At 40.7% G+C, this 14,746-nt stretch overlaps 1 protein-coding gene across 1 annotated transcript in view; it reads left to right on the top strand.

The window, feature by feature from the left end:
* The window catches only part of SNX25 (sorting nexin 25), a 148,839-nt gene that overhangs the window by 59,718 nt on the left and 74,375 nt on the right, over window positions 1-14,746 (top strand). Inside the window, exon 6 of the mRNA XM_014594848.3 lies at window positions 6,349-6,419. Coding sequence (XP_014450334.2) covers window positions 6,349-6,419 — 71 coding nt within the window. The remainder of the gene's footprint in view (window positions 1-6,348; window positions 6,420-14,746) is intronic.

Raw genomic sequence — 14,746 nt, 5'->3', positions numbered from 1 at the left:
ATTTATTTATGGAGTCTAGCACTTAGGTTCTTTCATAATAATCAAATCTTCTGTGTGTTAGATAGATTGCAGTAACTTGAAGAATCACACAGCACTTTGTAGTGCCAGTCAGAAATGCAGCAGCTCACCATTCTTTTTTTTATTGGCTCTTAATATAGTTGAAATTTCAATTTAAAAATGATTTTCATCAAATGTTTGAAATTTTCAAAAAATGTTAGCCAAGAGAGAAGGATTAAATGTGTTTAGAAGAAAAGTATCTAAATATCTCTTAAGGAGAATGATTAAAATGTCAATGAACCAAGTGGCTTATGAAAGCCTTGAATGAACAAGTAGTGAAAATCTTCAGTAAAAATACTGTGTCTCCTTAGCAACATTTTTCATGATCATTTTATGCATGCAAGTATTCTTTTTTCTAGTTGTGAATAGGGTTTTTTTTTTTCTTTTTTAACTGTCTGTTTAATTTTCCATATAGATATTATCTATGTTCTGTCCAAGCTTCAGACTGTTCAGTTTGTAACAGAGGTCAGGAATAATGACAAATTACCAAGCAGTAGTAGTTTTAATTGTAGAGACTGGGGAGATAACCTTTGATCATTTTTCTTTTAACTATGTTGCTTCATCTGGGTTATGGAAGGCCTACTTTTTTTATTTAAACTTATTCAACAAATCTTGCATTTACTGTTTCCAAGGAAGGTAATTCTCATTTCTCTTTCTAGTAGAGCTTATTCATTATGCCTACATAATACAGTGCATCTCCAGTCTATTTAAAATGGACATGTCTATTTAAAAACTTCATGAAAATGACCTAAGGGCTCCAACTTTTTTGAAAAGCAAGCTGATTTGGTCTTTAGCACTGATGCATATATAGGCATGTTTTGAGTCTGGGTCTGGCATATTTAGGATCTGACAGACTATATATCTTACTTTAAGCTGCCTGCCTGTTTACTTGCAACATTAGACCGTGTGTGTCCAAACTTTTAGGATTTAGCTTTTAAATCTGGCACAGCTGACCTTCTGGCAGGTTTTGATATTGATGACTACATTTGTTGCTTTGGTCATGAAAGAGTGCTGTTAATGTGTCAAGAGCTCCTCTTCTTTGGCCTTTCTAAAACCTTAGATAATACAAGTTAAATAGTAGTGTAATTGTGTTCTTAGTTGTTTGTGAGGAATATTTCGCAAGTCCCTCAATGATAACATATATAAAGTGTCCTTCAAGATCTCCTTTATCTCCCATATTGTACCTGGAAATGTTTTAGCAAGGTACTTTAAAATTTAGGATAGATTACCATGTGTACTCTGCTGATAGTTCATGATTCTGGGTAATAAATACAAATCTGGTCTAAATAAGCATAATTCACAGGGCTTCAAACTAATCTAAGGCCCCTGGCAGATATTACACTTAAGATGTGATTGACCAGTTAATCGTATCTTGGGTAATAACCTGGCAACATGTTCATTCAGTTAATGGTACAATAATACAGGAAATAAGCCACAAAGTTATTATGCAAAAAATGTGTAATGTGGCATGCCACCAACTGAATGTGTGGCCAGCCCCAAGGGCTCAGATTGTACTTCCATGGCTGGCAGCCCAATCATCTGACTAAGGCTCCCAGCCACGGGAACGCATGGGAGACATTTGGCTCCCAGGCACTCCATGGATGGGAGCTGTGGTCAAATGGCCGGCACTGCCAGCCACAGGAGCACAGTTGGGAGCCCCTATCAGCTCATCAGGGCTCCTAGCTATAGGAGCACCGGGAACCCTGCTTATTGGTGCAGGGGGAGCCCAGGACTATGATCCTGGCTCCCTCTGCACTGACAGTATGGCGCTATTGGAATCTAACCCCTTATTCCACAATCATGCCTCCTGCTGTGCATGACTGTTGAGACTGCAGTTCAGATCCCATCATGCCTTTAACTGACATGTGGCAGGGGTCTAAGCCTAATGTTTCTTGTCCATAGGCTATTTACATTTGTTCTTTTCAGGGGAGTGCTGGAGTCTATAACTGGCTGGCTGGGTCAAAACTCATTGCAGAGTAGTGTGCAGTAATCGCACATAGTTACAGTGCTCAACTGTTGTAATTCTCTTTTTACCAGTTTTCTCAGCAGTATTTTACAGACACTTGCAGATGACCCACTGATTTGAGTATCTTCACTCACTGTTATCTTTTATATGTAAGTCACATATTGTACAAAAGTCAATTTGTAAACATCTAGAGGAAAGGCTGATTATTAGTAGCCAGCATGGATTTGTTAAAAACAAGTCATGCCAAACCAACTTCATCTTTCTTTGAGAAAGTAAGTAATTGGATGGATGAAAGAGATGCAATGAGCACAGTATACTTGGACTTCAATAAGGCTTTTGCTCTAGTCCCACTTGACACTCTCATAACTAAGCTGCAGAAATGGGGGCTAGAACATTACTATAAGGTTGGATACATAATTGACTCCATAACTGCAAGAAAAGGTGGAAGGCAGAGTAGAGATGCACCATATAGTTTAACTCAAGGCTGCCCAACTGGTAGTTCACAGGCTCCCACCAGCCTCAACTCTGCCCATTTCTCTTACAGCAGTGGCAGTCGGGGTCTCTGGGCTTCCCCTCCCTCTTCTGGCTTTTGGTTCCTGCTCCTACTCCTGCAGAGGAGAGCAAGGGGGCAGGACTGTGCAGAAAAGGGTCAGGCTGTGGGTGCTGTGTGTGGTGGGGGAGGGTGCCAGGCTGTGCACACTGTGTACTCTGCAAAGGAGGGAGACAGCTGCCAGTTCTGCATGCTGCATGTGGGCTGCCTGTATGACCTACATGGATAGAAAGGGAGTAGGGTTGCTGTGCATGCAGTGGAGGATGGGGAGGGGAGAAGCGGCTGGGCTGCTGTATGATGTGTGCATCTGGGAAGAATGGGCTGAGTTGAGTGTTTGGTGGGGGCAGCCCTTGTGGCATGCAGCACCTGCTGTATGTGGTTCCCAGCTGCCCAGAAGTTGGACAGCTCTGGCCTAACTGAATCAGGAATGTGTAAGCTTTGTGAGCAAGAGCTCACTTTACTAGGGTCATTATAGATGGATCCATGTCAGAATGGTAGGAGGTTTCAAGCAGGGGCTCCATAGGGGTCTGTTTTAGGATCTAGTACTGTTTAATGTGTTTGTTAATGATTTGGATGCTGGAATAGAGAGCTTCCTGGTCAGGTTGACATGAAACTGGGAAGGATGGCGAGCATTGGCGGGTCGAAGTGTAATACCAAAGGATCTTCAGAGATCTGGAGAATAGAGAAAACAGAATGAAGTTCAGTGCAAACAAATATAAGGTGCTACATCTAGGGAAGAATAATCAAATGCACAAACAGTCTAGGAGACAACGGACTGGGTGGTAGTGTTACTGGTAAGGATTTTCGGCGTCTTGTTTGACAACAGACTCAATAAGAGTCAGCAGTGTAACACAATTGCAAAAATACACGTTATTTTAGGCTGAATTAGCAAGACTGCTAGGTGTAAGGATGTGATAGTACCATTCTGCTCAGTGCCAACTAAGTCTTATCTGGACTATTGTGTGCAACTGTTTTCTTTTGCTGCACAGGGCAAAAGGGTCAGTGGTTTTAAATTGTAGGAGAGCAGATTTAGATTAGATCTCAGGAAAGACTTCCTTACTGTTAAGAATATACTGCACTCACCAGTATTTGGGAAGCTGTCGATTTCACTGAAAGTTTTCAAGAGGAGGCTAGATAAGCATTTGATAGGAATACTTTAGGACTAGCATGTGTTGGGGTCTAGACCAGGTGACCTGAGGTCCCTTAAATTGGGTGCTCCTCCGGGGACACCTGGACTCCCCCTTGTGGTGGGGTGGTACCTGACTACCTACTCCAGTTTCCTAGTCTGGCCCTTTTTCTCTCTCTTAACAGCTACACCTTGTTGTTATTGGAGACATTTTCTTGAGAGACTGCCTTTAGGTTGCCTAAACCTGGGGTGTAAGCGCCTTGTCTCCTTATGCTGCTCCTGGCCCTAAGTCTAACTGGGCAGTGTGGGACTCGGCTCCTTCTCTCTTTCTCCTGCCTCCTTTCTGTTAGTGGATGGAGGCCCAGCCCTGCTGGGCTCCAGCCTGTCTTATTTTTTTAATCCAGGCTCTGACCAGTCTGGGCGCTGGCTCTCTCCCAGGTCTCTTGCTCTGAAAATGTCAGTCAGTCCAAAAAGAATAAAATAAAATCCCACAGGAAAAAACAGAGTGCTGGACACTGCTCTGTAGCCTCCTTGCCTCCCCTTGCAGCCATTGCAGTCCATGAGGTGTTGTGACTATTGTGGACAGAAAAAAAGAAAAACAAAGAGTAGGCCTGTACCAGGCTCTCCCAAACAGTCCATGATCCTCGGGGTACCCCTGCCCCGGATCCACTCCCCCAGCCCTTCCAGGGCCAACACAAACAGTTTTGTCTGCTTGGGTATACTCCGCTGTGCCTCCGCCCCACACTGGGGCTCCTTCAGGGTGAACATAAAACAACCCTCAGTTCTTTGTAGCTCCTTCCTGGGGGCCTCCCAAGACACCAAAAAAAAAAGAGAAGAAAAAAAGGAAATCCTTAACACTTCCCAAGTACTCATTCTTTTATTCTTGGTCAATGGAAGTCCCTCCTTTCAGGCAGCAGGTCCCCTAGCCAGCGGGGTTTCTGCCATTGCCCCCCTGCAGGCCTCCGTCTTCCTCTGTCACTGTGGCTAGGGTGACCACTCGTCCCTGACTGGGTGGGATGGTCCCAGAATGGGAACCTCAAGTCCTGGTCCTGGGCTGCATGACTCTGGGACAACATTTATCCCAGATTCGCAGTGTTGTGCAGGGATCCACAGGAAGTACCAGATTTCCCCTTGCAGGCTGGCAGCATTCCAGCCTGCAAAGGGCTGCCTGGGGCTGCCAGAGTGGGATGCAGGGGGTGCCATGTGTATGTGTGCACCCGCGCACATGCACACGGTCAGAAATACAGCTGGGTAGTGTGGAGATCTGCTCCCTGCAGGTATGGGGGGAGGGAAGGGGGTCAGATTGTGGCCCCCACTGCGAGGGCAGGAATGGGGTAAGGGCTGGGAGCGCTGCCCAGCCAGGGTGGTGCATGGGACTGGGGCATGAAGCGGGATGGAGCCCTAGGTGGCTGATCCAGGGGACATGGGGGGGGGGGAGGGCAGCTCCCCACTGCTGTGCACATCCCCTGAGGGGATGGCAGGTATGTAGCTGGTGTGGGGCTCCCAGGGGAAAGGCAGTAGAGTGGGAAGCCCTGAGCTCACAGTGGGCAGCCCATATCCACCCCCATCCTGCTGGGCTCTGCTCCAGCCATATGCTAGGGTAGGGGGTTATGCATGTGTCCCACCTTTACATTTTAAAAAAGTGGCCAGCTTAAGTGTGGCCATTCCCCTCCCTCTGGCCTTGGGGAGAGTTTATATCTGTTAGCCATGCCTGCTTGGTCAGGTCACTGGTCATCCTGCTCCCTGGGCACAGGTGTGGTCAGTCTCTTACGCCCCTCCCTTTGCTGGGTCCTGCAGTCGGCTGGTTGTGGGCTGACTTTGCGAGTGCGAGTCCCCAGCTCAGGGCCTGGCATCTCCCTTCAGGGGTCTCTGTTCTCTCTCTACCACAAGTTGTTCCCTCCTGCCCAGCTGGGGTTTCCCATGACAACAGAGATCTCCTGCATCTGGCCTTGCCAGTAGGGTCTTTTCTTACAGCAGATAATCCTCCCCTTCTCTGAGCTACAAAGATTTTTGGGCCTTAAGGAGCCCTGTTGCATTTCCTTCCTTGGCCCCCTCTTTGTAACGGGGTTAGGGGTCCCTTGTTACAGTCCCTTCCAGCTCTTCCAGGAGACAAAATGTTCTGTACTGTACTGTTGCGCTATATGTGGCTTTTACTCCTGAAATCTGTTTCTCTTCCCAGGTTTGCAAGGACATCTTTAATCATTCTCCATATAGAGGTTTCTTTAAATTTCTTCATTCTTAACCCACGTTTAATACAGTTTACTTTCACTCCTTTTTATTACAGTAGATTACTTTGTTATAGTTTTGACTTTTTAAGACCTTTTTTTACATTTAAGCTTTCTTTAATTTTTATCAAGCTTTTAAGAACCTTTTGTACAGTGTCATGAGAGAGAGGGAAAATAATAATTAGTCCTTCAAGTAATAAATAAGAACTTGAATGACTTTCATTTTTTGTTTGTCTTGCATGTGAAACTTTCTGCCACTCTGCTCCCAGACCTGTGCTTCTTTTCAGAATGGGAATATACATGCAATGAAAAATGGCTGTATTTCCCAGCAGCTAGTTTAACATCTTTGCTTCTAAAGTATACTTTGTGAGGGGCAAATAATAAAATAAGACCTATTTTTTTTTCTCTCTGTTGTTAAAACTAGGTATCAGATTGTAGTGGAAATAGTTCAAGCAACCACAATCAGCGGCTTTCCCCAAATGAAGAGACAGAAAGGTAAGTGTATCATTTTTTTTAAGGAGTCAAGGCTGTATTGTTTTTAATATAACGAGTAGGATATTTGACCTCAAGATGTGTGCATATGGCTTCCAGACAGATTTTGAGAATTCAGTGTTCATTGTTCCAGTTTTCATATACCTTACTAGAAATAGAGAGGTACTTAAGATTTTGCTTAATTTGTTCAATTATGCTTAAAAGTTACATGCCAAAGCTTTAACAGTTTTATTTGTAGACAAGGCTTAGAAGGTAAATAGGACTCTTTTTTTAGTTTAGGACTTCTGCCTTTTCTGTTAAGGTTTTCTATAGCATTGTATTTATTGATAGTAAAATAAACATTTGGCGAAACCTTGTCAGGTTACTGAATTTGTATTTGTTGGATAATACTTGTTATTAAGTAGGCATTTAGAATTAGCACTTTCTATAATCTGTAATCCAGCATGTAAGGTTTGATTATGAACATTTTGGAGGAGATCTTCTTAAATTTAGAAGAGAAGGAAGTTTTAAGGATGGATTTGAAGTCTTTGGGTTTGTGGAGCAGTGTTTTAGACTGTGAGACTGTCTGGCTTAACAGCTGTATTATGAGTAAAAGAATTATAATTCTTAGAAGGTAGTTATAATTATTTTTACACTGCAAAAGTGAGGTGTGGGGAGAGAGTTGGGGCAGTATGTTGCAGAATAGAAGGTTGGGTGAACCGTCCCTAAGACACCCAACTGTTAATACATTGAAAATACACTTATTAATACACTGAAAAAATTATGAACATATTAATTTAGGTGTTGCATACCTCACACTTGTGCACTGAAATGGGAGAATGGGAAATAAAGCAACAGGATCTGTTGTCTACCTGTACATAAAAGACAGGTTGAAAATTTGCCCTCAGAGTCCTTCAAAACTCTTTCAAAAGGGGTAGCTCCACTCCCATCATAGTTGCTCTTCATATGAGCTGGTGGATGAAAGAAAGTCTTTAATTTGCAAACTCGATTAGCTAGACCAATTTCCTATAATAATTTTGGTACTTACTGAAATTGTGCTTTTGTCATTGACTCTTGCACTGTATGAGCTGTGGTTTAAAGGAATGTCATATTCTTTTTATTTTTGTACTTCCCACCCCTGCAATTTTAAAAATACATTTCAAGACAGATGCTGTATACCTTTTAAAAATATGATATGCATGTACAGCTTACATTCTCACTTACTTGTACTATATTTAACATTTTTTAGCAAATGTCAAGATTGCTAAATATGCAAGAAATTTGCCTGGCTGGAAAAGTTGGGTTTTTTTAATGCAGCTTTCAGTTGGACGTGGACAAATGTAATGGAAACAGTAGGAAAGTCTAAGTTAATTTATAACCTGAAATGGAAGAGAAACTTGTATAGCACACTGTGGATATTTCTTTGGGTTTTCCTCTAGGCTTCTAAAATAAAATTCAATGATGCCAAAGAATCTCAGCTTTCATTTAAAAAAAGGAAATTTCCAGCCCCCAGGCTAGCAGATGGAAGTCTTTAAATATGACCCAGGTGGTCAGAAACTAGAGCATGAATAAAACATCCAACATATATCATGGATTTAAAATTAGAGGGTTTGTTGTTTTTTTTTTTTAAGCCAATGTTATGCGTGTTGGAACCTGGCATATAATTTGAATACTTGAGACTGGTAACACTCAAAATCCTTCCTTTGATATCATAAAACAATGATTCTCAACCCGAGTGTTATGGCACCCTTGAGTGCTGTGACATTCAAAGGTACTGCTGCACTCTGTTAGCATAGTTAGATGTGCCAACACCTACACCTGATTCGCAGGATAAGCCTAGAGATTTCAAATAGGAATCCAGAACATCAAAAACTTTCAGACCTGTTGTGATCTTTGTGTTCTTTGCAACACTACCCTATTATTTTTCCATTTCAAGAAAGGAATGAAAGCTAAGAGCTGGCATTTGATGAGTTGTGCTTTGAGTACAAAAAGTTTGAGAACCATTGTCATAAAACCATGCTATCTACACGCTGTTACAGAGTAAATCACTTATACTGAAAGAGGCAAGAGAAAACCTGAAACTCAGGCTTAAGTTCACTGTTCATTAGAGAAAAGGAAATGTTAATGTACTTCAGATAAAAGGTTAGTTTACTGGAAAGCTTGCTATGTAAGGTAATAAAGAAAGGGATACCTAACTCCATTAGTACTTTAAAAAAATCAATACCTTTTAAAGTTGCATTTCTATTAGCTAGCATGCTTTGTTGTAACATGGCTTGATTATACAGTACACAATTTTATACAAAATGTATTCTTTAACAGTTTCTAGAGCTTGATATTAATATTCATATATGAATATTTACCTGCTTTTTGGCTTACTAGAGTCTGTCTAATCATTCATTGTTTTAAGATCTCCTTCTTGGAGAAATTTACTGAAAATACTGAAATGGAATGAGTACCTATTACTTTCTTTTAACATTGCAGTTCTAAGTCTAATCTAAATCTATATTTTTTTTTTTTTTTGTGGAGCTGGTTCTATCTTTCTGTTGAATGTTTAATTGCCATTAGCTGTTGTCTGGCAACAGTGGCCACCACAACAGCACAATCTTTCCTAGATGGCATGGTGAGGTTGAATGTTAAGTTTGTAGCCTTAGAAAACACTTAATTTTAGAGTTGAACTATTGATAAAATCTTCATGACATGAAAATATTTTTTGTTAGGGTAAACATTTTTTTTAAGTAAAATGTACTGGGTAAATGTGCTACTCATATTATGGCCTTGTGGCATATGCAAGGTTTCCCGTGGTCAGAATGGTGACAGGTTGCACTCTGGGTAGCAGTTCTTATCCTTTAATTATTGTTCAGAACATTGGTGCACAGAACAAAAGGTATTATAGTCCACCCAAAGCTAGGATATACTGTGACTCCCATAACAATTTCCTCCCCTTAGGTTGTTTCCTACTCCTAAGCTTCCTTGGGTGGGCGTTAAAAGACCCTGCATGAACAGGATTCCAGTTTAGATTTAAGGTTTGAGCAAAGGGCAGAGATCTGTTTTCTGAAATGCATATGAATATAATCCAGAAACAAACTGAGCAAAAAGCACAAGTTGCTTTGAAATCTGGTAAACCCAAAGAACAGAACAGCTTTGTGCCAGTGCAGGGGTTATCAGTCTGTTATAGTTCAGACTACTGTATAACCAATATCCCACTCCTAAACACCCTATCCCTGCTCCCAATCCCACACTACACCAACTCTGTGACAGCAGTGGTTCTCAGGTGGTACGTCACAGAAGTGTTCTGGGTGGGCTGTAAGGGCAAACTGGGCCAGATGATGTTGGGGGTGGGCAGTCAGCCCTCACCCAAAACATTCCTGTAATACCAGGCAGGATTATGCTGACAAGCTGGGCTGATTTGCATGTGCTATCCGTGGATGCCAAGTGGCACAGGCACTTTCCAGGGATCTCACGAGCCCAGATACAACACCGAGCAAACATGGCTATACTTCAGTGTATCTGCAACATGCCAGGTGGTGGACTGGGCAGGGGAAGGTTGTGGGACTGTATGGGGTAGGGGGAAGCTAGCTGCAGTGTGGCAGGTAGAAATGGGGAAATGAAGGGCTCTGGGTAGAGGGGTGGGGCTAGTTGGGGTATCCCAGCCAGGGGATTTAGAAAGGCTGAGAACAGCTGAGCTAGAGAATCTGCTGACTGAATAAATTTGAACTTTATAAATACCATGGTTTATATTCTCAAATTAATGCCACCGTTACTTCCTTTTTCTGCTGTCTTCCTAGAGTGTGCTTCCATCACTCATATCTCTAGCCAGGTGTTCTTTTCTGTGGGTGCTAGCACATTGGACCTTTATTTTCCTTCTCCCAGCTCTCATTAAATAAGTTCCTAGCTTTGAACTTGTGTGTAGCTCTTAACGTTGATTCTGGGGAAGTTAGTTCTCATTTTCTTGTCTCTGCTTGTGTTTTGAAGCAGTCTTTATGAAAGTGTTTGCTAGGTGTTTTTGGCAGGAGTGACTTTTCTTTGGTACCTGGGCAGCTTGAGCTGTAAAGGTGGTGGAACAATTAGCCTTGCCTGGCCAACAAATGTGCCATAGCTGAATACTTGTTGGTATAACTTACAAGAATCATAACGAGACCTGTGCTAGTGCATGAGAACCAGGAACTGGAACTGCTGCCCAGTCAGGCTTAATTATGCAGTTGATTGAAAAGAAGAAAAAATGGACAGACCACATCATAGCTAAAAAATGTGTTAGACTTTAAATTGTTTCCCTGTTAATAGTCTAACATTTTAATACTGTTTGTTGCTGAGACAGTGTAATAACAGATTACTCTTACTATGGACAGAAAGTAACGTAACTTCATCCTGTCAGTGTTTCTGCTGCACTCAAACAGTGGAAAACGGTTTGCAATATTTCTTTTCACATCTTGAAAATTGCGGCATGTGAGTTCATAGCTGCTGGTTCATTTTAAGCATTCCATTTTGGATTTGACTTCTAATGTGAATACTATGGAGGCGCATACTTGAGCTTTGAGAGAAAGGGACACTCTGTGGTTCAGTGATTCACAGTAGTGATGCTTGTTGTGGGCGATTTAATTTATTTGGCCAGGAGCATTGTTTTTTGTAATCACTAACATTTAAATGACGGGCAACCTAATGTAGCATCAGTGCTTGCAGAGGTGCTGACAGTTTTGTTTATTTTGAGCATCCTATAGCCACTGTGAATAGATGCTTTGGTTTTGCACTAGTCACACTACAGTGAAAGTTGTATTCCTTATTTTCTCAGAGGCAGGCCTGGTTTTGACATTCATTTGCTTCCTCCTTCCTTTGTCTCCCTTCTCCCCCTGCATGGTCATACAATTGCAACAATGACTGTTGGTGGGTACCTGGTTTTTTCTCATCCTGCGTTCTCTATTTAAAACTGATTTTTTTGCTTGTATTCTTTCCCACTGTAACCTGTGCTTTGGTCTTAAGATTCCTGTTTTCCTATAGTTGAGCACTAGCCATGAAACCCCTTGTTCATGTCATCAATCGAGAAGGAATTATTTAGCTTTAGTAAAATTCAGTTTTTTTCAAAGTGAGAAGTACTTCTGTTAGACCTGAAATGCCTCTGTGAATATCTGCTCTTTATTTTAATCCTAGCAGAAATAGTTTTATAAGCGGATAAATATTCATCTGCTATATTTTAAATCCAGGCATTGCAGCACTAAGTGAGAGAGAACCTGAAAGTAAAATTGACTGGGAACTGGCTACAGGCAAATGAAAATAACTTATTTTTTCATTCCCCAAATGAAGAGATGCAGAAAGGAAAAAGGTTGCAAAATAGCAAATTGTAATTTTTTTCAAGTAATTTGTTTTAATAATCTAGCCGTTTGCTTATATAAACTAGAAAATGTTGTGCACTTCAAAAATTGTTTTTATGGAGATGGTTTTTCTTTATCTGTTCTAAAACATTTTTTCTTTGTTTGTTTTCTCATTACATCGCAGTAGTGTGCAGAGGCTGCTTACGGTCATGACCCCCCCTCCTTCCAACAGTGGCACTTTAAACTCTACATGCCCCCACACTGAGCCCAGTGCATACCCAGAAGAGGCAACACATTAGATCGGGTGTTTTAGTGAGGCTTTTTTGGTGTTTTTATCTAATAGCTGATTGAATCAGGTGTTAGAGAAAAGCGGCAAAACGCCCCGCTGAAGCACCCAATCTATACAGATGCTGCAGAGCTGTGTCGAACTAATGTGTTGCATTTTCCAGTAAAGTACATTTTTGTGTGGTGTTTTTCATATCTGTCAGCAGCCAGAGGTTCTGACTGATGTCTTTGTTATTCGTTGTTATATGAATAAATAGGAAGGCATGATCTTTGCCTCAAAGAGCTCAAAAGCAAGTGGATCTCTAATTGGTCTTTGCTGCAGAAAGGCTTGTAGGATCACCCACATACTTGCTGTGAGCCCCTCCTTCCACATGACTCTGCAGCCTGATCAGAAGCATCTGTCCTAGGATGATCAGATAAACTCTTCAGAGGTTTCCAAGCACTACATCTTAACTGACCACAGATTGAAAGAAAATCACTTCTTGTCAGGCATGGAATGAGAGACCGACCTGAAAGAGAGCTCTATATAAGAAATCCTCTGTACTGAACAAGAAGATTTCTCATGCTGGGCATTTCACCAAGCAGAAAAATATCTGCCTTTGTAGAGAGAGAGAAAGAGATGAAGACTGACATAGATGCAAAATCATTGTAACAGGCCTGGAGGGGAGGAGAAGGGAACTTGCATGGTGTGTTTTTGAAAATTGTTTAAGGCTAAGTACAGACAGTCAAAAAGCCTGACACTGAATTGATTCACTCTTCACAAGATAGTCTAAACTGCATAGATTGAACCGATAAGCAAGTGAACCAGACACTTGCTTTTGATTCTGGAAATGCAGCCACAGGCTTGCAGTGGTTCAGACCAGAAGCTGGGGGGCACCAGAGCACAGCTCCCTGCTCAGCTGGACTAGACAGCTTGGGCCCAGGCTTGCCCATACATCCTGCAAGGGAAGGTTTGCAAGGAAGGTGCAAAGCACCTTGGGATGCTGGGGAACTGAGAGTTAACTTGAATCTGGTGAGGATCTGAGACAGAACTTCAGTAAACTGATTTAATCTAAATCAGTGAAGTCAATACTACATCCATCCAGTTTTATCTTAAACTGGTTTCAGCCATTTTGAAAGTGATCTGAGTGCTGAACTTCTGTTGTGTTACAGATTTGAACTGGTTTCCAATCACTTATACCAGTTTATGTGGAAACTTGTGTCTTTAGCCTAAATATTCAAGTGAAAACAGTCTATACTTTTAGAAGTCCTGAAGATTAGTTGACATCCCTACTATCCATATAAATATGCATCTAAATGTTTCTTGAATTTTGCTTAAACTCAGACATCATTTATATCTTGTGACAATGAATTCTGTAAGCTGATTATATAATTTTGTTTAAATAGGTTTCTCAAAAATGGAAAAATAATTGTAAGAAACAGTTTTAAATATCCACCTTCGGTGCCTTGTGAAATGTTTACCTTGTGTAGTTCCCTTTGAATCCTTGGCTTGAAAGTTATCTTTAGGTTATCTACATCTTAATCATATTTTTCTAAAATTAAAATTAACCGACTTGCAGCAAACACTTTTGAAGAAAAAAGTAACATCTAACTTCTCATCCATTCTCTTAGCTAACCACAGAACTGAGTTGGTCTTTACACATTTCATGGTTTTGTCATGAGCTTGTAAAAGAACCATATGTACTGTACTTCTCACCTTTTAAATCCATTTTCCCTTTCAAAATTGAGCAAATACTTTCCTTGGTTCTAGGCAGCCTCACAGGACTCAGAGGTGTGATGATCAGTAAATACTTGAAAATTAGTCATTATTTACTTTCACTGGAAAAGGCAAGAGTGTTTAAATTAAGTAGCTTTTACCACTTAAAAATTTTGTGAGGCAGGAAGTATGTATTGTTTGTACTCGCCTTTGCCAATCTCTCATGAAATCTTGCAAACAATACATACAGTACTGTGTATTTATGAAACTTTTAGAGATTAGCAAATTGAGTTAATAGCATCTATAAATGGTGACATTAGGTGACAAATCTGTAGCCTCTATAATGGAGCCTATGGTGTCTATAAGTAGTGACGTTAGGTGACAAATGTATAGTTTCAGAGAGCAGTGTTATGATGAGTAAAATTTCTAGTACCAGTGTAACTTTACATGTGTACCTTTTGCTTTATGTTCTTTCTATAAAGAGAAACATATTTTTGGTAAGCAATAAAGTACAATTTGTTTATGTTCTTTTATTAAGTATTTATATATGTATTTATAAATTTTTACTTTTACCCATCTTATTCTGTGTTTTTTGTTGCGTCCTTTTCTGTGGAATCTGAAGAATAAAGTCTGTTTGTAACAGACTTATGCAAGACACTTGTGATAATAGTGCATGGTGTGTGTGTGTGTATGTATATATATATGTGTATATATATATATGTATATGTATATATGTATATATTTTTTTTATTTTTTTTTTAAATTGGCACTGTGCAAACTCAGTGTAGCACATTTAGTGGGTTAAAATCAGACCATATGATGAATTCGTTAAAAAAAAAAAAGTCCCACAGGCTTGGATATGAGAATATGCTTGATAGTGCATGTCAGAAACCACCACTATAGTTTGAGGTATTTGTGGGATGTCATGAATGTTTTTTTTGAGTTTATTTTACTGATATATGGTGCATGTGGTCTCATTGAAAAGCCAATAATGGTGTATTAATTTATGTCACTTTGATTTCAGGATGGATTATTTTAAACTGTCTGCACATACCGTTATGATTGTG

Source organism: Alligator mississippiensis, chromosome 2 (genome assembly GCF_030867095.1).
Source record: "Alligator mississippiensis isolate rAllMis1 chromosome 2, rAllMis1, whole genome shotgun sequence".
Lineage (NCBI taxonomy): Eukaryota > Metazoa > Chordata > Crocodylia > Alligatoridae > Alligator > Alligator mississippiensis.
This window is presented reverse-complemented; position numbering and strand designations above follow the sequence as displayed.